Here is an 8,083-nt window from a genome sequence, read left to right as displayed (position 1 = left end):
ATTTAAGTAATGGACTCACAGCTATTTTTGAAATAATATTTTTTAAGTTCTCAGGAAAATGTGGCATTAGGTTTCCTTGCTGGATTGAAAAACAAGTATTTCAGGGCTGGATCTTCACTCATTAAATTATCCTCTTGGAAGAAGGTAATCCCAACTGCTTTTAAATCCACTGTGAATATTATAGAGGGAACTGGCAATGCAATAGATTAGATTTATTTACCTTAATTGAAATAAGGTAAAAAAAATATACTTCTAAAATATCATGAGGGTGCTCCCTGAAGTTACTGAGTAAAATATTCGTATCAAAGCATATGGAAGACTCTTTCTTCTGACAAAGGTATCCAGAGCATACACTGAGAGAAAATTACATGAGCCAGGATTTGAAATTAAGAAAATCTGCAGAGCCCATGCTGGAGCATCCTGCTTCTATTGTAAGTAATTCTTTGGTGTGAAACAAAGCATAAGCTCTGGCTGTGCAGAGGTGTAAAAGGAACTACCTCTGCAAGGTAAAGTGCCTATATTTCCCCAGTTCTTCAGATTTACTTCTTGTAACATCACACTAGTTTATAATTTCTGAGAAATTACATGAAGATACTTGAGTAGGTAGTGCCTCGTTTCCCTAGGCATCACTTTTGGAAGAACTGAGAAAAAGGCTGTGTGGGGAACTTCTCATGGAAGTTGGCAAAGCAAGTTTAGTTTGTGCATTGCATGTTATAACAACTTAATTGTCATGCAGCAGAGATTCCACAAATACTAAGGCATGCATGTTGTGGCACTGAAATAGTATTCTGTGTGGCAGGAGTGTTGTGTAGGAGAGCTATCATAAAAACCTTCATCACTTTTCACGAAGTTCCACATAAAAATACTCCCTTTCAGACCATTAGCAACCTTGTTCCCTAGAACATCATCATTTCACCTCTTCTAGGTTTAAGTAACAAGGTTCAACTGAGCAGCTCCATTTTGAACAAAGAATTCTGGGTTTATAAATAAATTAACTGTGCATGAGCTTTACCCCATAATCAGGGCAGTGCTCAGGTGAAGGCACTCTTTCACAGTCCTGTGCCATGGCACAGGATGACCCTTACCTTGGTCAGAATTCCATCTTCTCGGTGGTTCTTCTGTAGGACGTGCTGAAGTGCTAGCTGGATCTTCTGTTGGAGTTTCTCAATTTTTACTTTCTCCTGAAGCCATGAGCGATCTGAATATAAATGGAGTTAAAACCTCTAGTAATGCACACATGGATCACAGTGCACCAGGAAGTACTAAGTCTGTTACAGATTCCTTTTTCCTATTTGCAACCTTCCTTCCAATTGTCATATACTTTCATATAGAAAATGGGCTTCAAAATTAACAGGTTTTGAAATATATTTATTACATGCATTTAAAGTTACTTTTATAAAGCCCTTATTTAGGAGAATGCAATGCATCTGAGTAAGATCTATTACTCATTTGCAAGAAAATCTGTAAAATGCAGAGTGTTTACAAAATGAGGCTAGCAACTTTTTACTGGGAAATTAATAGATCATATAATGAACAACTACTTGGAGAGGATCATCTTGCTAAGATCTTACAGAACTTAGAGAAAGCCAGCAGAACTTACAGAACTTACAGTGACTGACAGAAAAATCAGATGCAAAGATTCAACTACTAAAAAAAAAACTACAGCTGAACTTCCTGGCAGAAAAGCAGTATTAGCTGTGACAGAACTGTAGGGTTTTGTAGGTTGCTAAGACACAGGGCTAACACACTTCCTGTCTGGCCAACAACATGAGAACATATTTATGGCAGACTCAATAAAGCCACCATTGCTAACAGAACGAGACCATTATGGTGCAGTCTGAACTCACAGTTTCCTTCCTCAGGTGTCAGGCCAGGCACAAACTGACTTTCTGCCCCAGTACCTTGCTCCACCTGACCTAAGAAGCCTTTCCAGGACCTGGAGCACACTGTGCACATTCATCTGTGATTATTAAGTTAATTTAGCCACAGGCATGGCAGACCCAAGCTGACTTTTGGGGTGACTTGGATGTCTTGCACCATAATTCTCAGTGTCCCCAGTCACACTAAAATGGCACTGCTGGAAATTTTCTGTTGTGCTGCAGCTGCAAGCTCACATGCATGGACAGCTGTCTATGGGAGTTCAGTAACTACCTCTCACCAGGACTGGCTCATGAGTCTCACTCAAATGCATTTAAGCCTTTGCAAAGAAGCTGAGTCCTCAACAAAGTGAAAATGTGGAAAATATGGGCTTAGATTAGGATTTCCAATTTAACAAAATGGTTCCTAAATTCATAGTTTTAATGTGATTATTAAAATAAAAAAATTGGTGAGGAGAAGACACTCAAAAAATGTCCACAATATTTCCACAACATCTGATAATTGTAACATTATAATTAAAAAGTCCTGAAAATAAAAACAACCCCTACCAGATAAATCTAGAGGAAATCTTCATCTCTTACCTGCTGACATTAAAACAAACGCAGAAAACAAAGCTATCTCATCTTCTGTCAGGTGCATAGAACATAAACTTTTTCCAAATTCAAACACAAAGCTAATGAAGTCTTCACAACCTGCAAAAAAAAAGCTAAGCTCTTGTTACATTGTTTAAAACTACTTCAGTGCTACAGAGTTATTGATTTATTCTGATAGAGATGAGAAATAGATGTAAAACACTTCAAAGGTGGTCTTCTTCTTAAGGACTGTGAAGTGATGGCAGTGAGATCTCACTCATCCTTGAGGGTATTACTCCACTCCCACAAGTTCCCAGCTCCCACATCCTGGCAACCAAGACTGACAAAGTTTTGCACACTGTATCTTTTCTACACTGGGTTCTCATGGGGTGAATATGAATAAATCTCAAGCCATTTACTTTCAAGCTCAAAATTGCTCTACCTTTGTTTCTGTTCTAAATGGAACCTTGTCATGTCAGCGTGGACTGAAGAAGTTCTGACTTTAAGATTATTGAGCACACAGAGTGGGGGAAGAGAGGCACACAGGGACATGCAGGAAGCAAAGGGAGAAGCCAAGGTCTGACTGAACACGGTTCATGCAGAACAGGAACTCTGTCTCCTTCCATCCATTCTCTTGCTCACACAGGTTATTCAGGTTACTGCTGCTGTCACACATGCAGGCACAGTCTGCAAAGTGAGCCCTGCTCTGAGGAGCATCACAACCTGAGAGACAAAGGTTTTCCTCAGCCTCCCCAGCCTAAACTTCTGCATACAGCTGGTAACAGATCCAAGTTATATTTCCTCAGAAGCCAGAACTGTTTGTGCTCTGACCTTGTACCTTGAGGTGTTTTAGAAAGGCAGAGAATACTTCAGTAATTGTCCAGCATTCTCCACTGATGTATTTTCACTGCCTATAAAGTAGCTTACAGCCCAAATCTATACCCAGTGAATAGATCCTTTTAAAATTAACAAAAATATACAGGAAAAAATTTCAAAATTATATGTAGTTTAATTTTAAATAATTATTTACAGTGTTTTACCAGCAAATAACCGGACTTGGCAAAATTTAAAACACCATTAACATCTTCAAAGCAATCATGTCAGTATATCCCAAATTAGCTTAAAATCTGCTGCCTTTTCCAACAGGATGCATGAAACATTACATTACATATGAAATCTGGGCTTCTCCTCTCAACAAGTGAGTCCAAACAGCTCTACCCTAATCAAAATGCTGGACTTCAGCACCAACAGTCCTTTACTGCACAGCCTTCAGCTGTTTTACCTCCTGAAATCAGCTTGGCCTCAAACAGAGCCAGAACACAGCAGTCTGAGCTCCAGAACTCTTTTATTTGAATACTATAGACTGATTTTTCAAAGCAGCTGTTTTCCCTTGCCTTTCCACCGTATTATTTTTCTTCTGGTTTTTTGGGGTTTGTTTTTTTTTTTTTAAGACACAACAATTCACATTTCCTTACCTAAGGACTTGAAAACCTCTGGGCTAGCATACTTGCCATCAAAGTAGACTGTGTTGTTCTGGGAGTCAAAGGCACGGCACATTCTGATGAACACAACCTCTAAAGACCCTATAACAGAAACAAGGGATGTTTGACTAAGGAAGGAGAGCCTGCAGTTGCAAAGAGCAAGTGAGAATTTAATAACAATGCTCTGCATTCATTGTCAGTTTAGTAGTGTAGTAAGTTGCTGTGGTGTAACAAAGCATAGTTTGGTTTGCTGGTAGAATTACAAGAATTCCCATAAACCCCTTTAGAAGTTTTTGCTAAAGCAACTTAGTTAATGGTAATGAACTTGAGTCATTTTTTTAGAGTAATGAAGTCTCTGAAGCCAAAGCAGCTCATTTATATATGTGTTCACCAAGCCTTAACAACTTGGTCCAGTATTTGTAACCTGAATTACTCCTACAATATCTTGTGTAGAACAATTTGGATTTTTACCTTGAAATACTCACTATTAGCAATCAAAAAAAAATTAAATCCAATTTTTACATCTTATCACACTCATTGCTCCTTTTATCCATAATGAAAATTTATTAGATAGACCTGAACTCCTTCTCCCCACAATAACTAAGATGATGTTACTTCCAAGACAGAAATTTTGCAAGGTTTTCCATTATTTAATTTTAAAAGACCATTGTACTGCATATAAATATATGTGTATGCAACCACTGTATGTAACATGTAACACCTTCCTCAGGCAAAACTAATAGAAGCAGACCTTAAAGCTGACCCACATACCTGCTTTTAAAAGCACAATTTGATCATTTTGACACAGCTCCATAAAGCCATCAATGCGTTTGGCAAATTCCACTACATACTGTATAGCTTCTGTTATTTTGACTGCGCATAACTGCCACATTACCTCCCTTTGCTGTTTGAGAGAAGAGAAATGAAAAAATTACTAACCAAAGCTCACTGTCAGAAAGTAAACTGAGCTAAAGAAAACCAAACAACAAATTGAGTGAGTTCCCTCCAACACTCCTGGCTGCAGTCTGACCTCAAAACCAGAGCCGCATGTGGGTGAGTGACAATGCAACCATGGAAGACTTCTTCAGTCATGTCGCGATAGATCCAGCTCAGAGTACTTTTATATAAGCCAAAAATGTCAAAGTGTAACGAGTTTGGTCATTTCAGTGGGAATTTTATTCACTGCATGAAAATAAAATGCCAATTTACACCAACAAGGCACGATCATATTTTTCCTGTCAGCTTCTGTATTTTGTACAGAATGCAAATTATCAACCTAGCTCATCTTCAGAAGAATACATATAAATATGTCCATATATGAAGATCATCTTGATAAAAACGTAAGGAAAACATGCAAGTAGTGAGTTTTTCCAGTGTTGAAAATAATGCAGAATGAAATCACCTAAAGTAGAAAAAATTGTACTCCGAAAGGTTAAATATTTTTCTGTGGAAATGAAAAATATGTTCAAAGAACAGTGTGCTTCAGCAGTGCTTCCCCAGGCCATTTTCCAAAAGTAGCCAATTGGCAGCAGCTTGTGGATAGAAGGCACGTTGGAAATAACACTGATTAGACCTTACAATACCCTGGTGGCATGGCAGCACTGTGCTGCTGCTCCACAGGTAAAAGCCAAACACTGAGGGACAACTGGAGCATGAATCAGGATTACAGTGAACCCCCAAGGCTGGAAATGTGATGGAGCTCTGTGTTTATAAACTCCAGCTAAAGCACAGCATGTAACATCACAAACTTGGTGGCTTCGCCTTCTGTTGTTGTCGATCCAGGACATGACAATTTAAGAGAAGAAAATAACATGCCAATTAGGATTGAAAAAATTCCTATTATTTCCTATCCTTTACCAGAGACAGATTTTAGGAGAATGTCTTTGCCTTTTCCTATACCTCTAAAAATCACAAATGCAAAAGATATCGTGACCATACTGCTGCTTTTGATTCTAGTGTATTATTTTTTTAAACACACAGAAATATACATTCCTGATAGTAAGGAGAAAGCAGTGAAAAAGTGAATTTTGCAGTGTGTTATGGAAATACCATGCTTTAAAGAAACCATGCCGTATCTTGGCATGCTTTTATACCTTGTTCTGATAGTTCTCAATTTCTTCCTGCAGAAAAGTTTGCCATGTTATCTGCTGTAACTCCTCTCTCAAGTACTGGCAAGTTTCCATGTGTGACTTGGAAATATTTTGTGCAAGATGTTCTAAAAGAAAGAGCAGAAAGCGACACGCGTTAGAAATGCAAAGCTATACCTTCAGACACGAGAAAAGCTCGTACATTTCAGCTGCAACAGGGGGAGGGGAGAGGGTGAGCTGAGAGAGAAAATCGCTTTGCTTTGACTTTCCTTGGAACCGGCGTCGGCAGGCGCAGCCACTGAACGGCGGCCGGAGACCGCGCCCGCAGCCGCCGCCAGAGGGCGCCGCTGACCCAGAGTTGGGCACCGGCACAAAGCGGCGCCAAGGGGGGACACGGACACCGGGGGGGAACACCCGGCACCGGGCACGGCTGGGACACACCCGGCACGGCTGGGACACACCCGGCACCGGGCACCGCGGGGGAACACCGGGCACCGCGGGGGAACACCGTACACGGACACCGCGGGGGAACACCGGGCACCGCGGGGAAACACCGGCACCGGGCAGCACGGGGGCACACCGGGCACCGGGCACCGTTGGGGCGCACCCGGCACCGCGGGGGAACACCGGCACCGGGCCCAGAAGGACACCACGGACTACAGGCGCAGGAACTGTGGGAAGAAGAGGGGGATGGCGCCTCCAGCGAGCGCACACCGCTGGACAAGGCCGTGCTGAACGCAGGGCACATCAGGGACGGGACAGAACGGCACTGCCAGGCAGGCAGAGCTGCCAGTGCCATCGCTTTCCAATAGGCAAATACAGGCACCACCTGTCTAGCACTCTCTCAGGCAGGACTCTGGTTCCATGAGGCTGCCTGGGAGGGAAAAGTGGTTTTTTCCCCTACTCTCATAAAATTTTAAAAATATCACAAAAATGCATCTATTAGAGAATCCAGAAGACTAAGATAACACACTAAAAAATCCCTAACACTAGAGGTTGTTTTCCTTCAGCTTTAGAGTAGTCACCTAGTTTACTGCACATGATTTAAAAGTTCCATACGTTTTAATTTGAAATAGAATTATTTTCTGCTGCTACACTTGATTAAAAGATGCATAATGCAGATTTACATTTATTAATAAAACCTGGTTCCATAAATGTTTAGGAACACTTTCAAAAGCCTGAACAGAATTTAGATACCCATGTTCCACTTTTATTTAACTTCCCCTTTCCTACCCTGACCCTTCAGGTGGGCATGTTCTCCTATTTTAGCATGTGACAAGTAGAGGCCTGGGGACTTGTCTCACAGAATCCTGCTTTGTTTGGCCACTGAAAATGAAGGCTCAAACCAAGGAGGAATGGTGGTCACTACAACATGGAGGTATTCTGAGGGACTGCATTACTGGGTCTTCAGTGAAACTGGCTTTGTTTAGTAATGATCAAAGAGCTCCTCACAAACTGAACTGCTGGACCAATGTCTGTCAGTAGTTTGAGTAAGATATTGCCTGCAAAGTCTTTAACATACAGATGAAATAAAAGCAGATTATATGTGCTACCTGGGCAATCAGTAAGGTAGAACACAATGTAATTTATACTTTGTCACCATAGCTTTGATGTATTTCAGAGCAGTTTTGTTTTTTTTTTTTTTTAACAAGTGTATAGTTAAACACTTGTTCTTGGTAGCAGCAGCTGACAGCATGATCCCTGTGCCCTTGCAGGATGCAGGAGGAGAAATATTCCCATGTTATTCACAAACCTCTGCCTCACTCTGGGACTGCGTTTCAGCACACACCTAAATATTTTCACTGAACAGCCACACCTTTCTAAATTGAAACCTTCATCTGGCAGACAAACATTCTTCAAACATTGTTCAGTAATGTTCATGCTGGGCACCCCAATCACGCTGTGCAGGCTTTAAACAAAGCACTGTGTAAATCAAGGTAAGCAACAGGACAAACTTTGTTAGGCCAGTGGTCCAAACTCAACACTGGACCTGCAAAGGAAAAACTTTTTTTTTTTCTTTTTTTTTTTTTTTTGTGGGTTTAATGTAGATCTTTTTAATACCTTC

At 40.8% G+C, this 8,083-nt stretch overlaps 1 protein-coding gene across 1 annotated transcript in view; it reads right to left on the bottom strand.

The window, feature by feature from the left end:
- RORA (RAR related orphan receptor A) overlaps positions 1-8,083 on the bottom strand; it is a 359,957-nt gene that overhangs the window by 10,318 nt on the left and 341,556 nt on the right. Inside the window, exons 6-10 of the mRNA XM_059481909.1 lie at positions 6,025-6,146; positions 4,703-4,835; positions 3,926-4,033; positions 2,460-2,570; positions 1,086-1,198 (exon numbers count right to left, since the gene is read on the bottom strand). Coding sequence (XP_059337892.1) covers positions 1,086-1,198; positions 2,460-2,570; positions 3,926-4,033; positions 4,703-4,835; positions 6,025-6,146 — 587 coding nt within the window. The remainder of the gene's footprint in view (positions 1-1,085; positions 1,199-2,459; positions 2,571-3,925; positions 4,034-4,702; positions 4,836-6,024; positions 6,147-8,083) is intronic.

This window comes from Ammospiza nelsoni, chromosome 14 (assembly GCF_027579445.1).
Source record: "Ammospiza nelsoni isolate bAmmNel1 chromosome 14, bAmmNel1.pri, whole genome shotgun sequence".
NCBI classification, from domain to species: Eukaryota; Metazoa; Chordata; class Aves; order Passeriformes; family Passerellidae; genus Ammospiza; species Ammospiza nelsoni.
The sequence above is the reverse complement of the archived record's forward strand: the minus strand, read 5'-3'. Positions and strand labels throughout refer to the sequence as shown.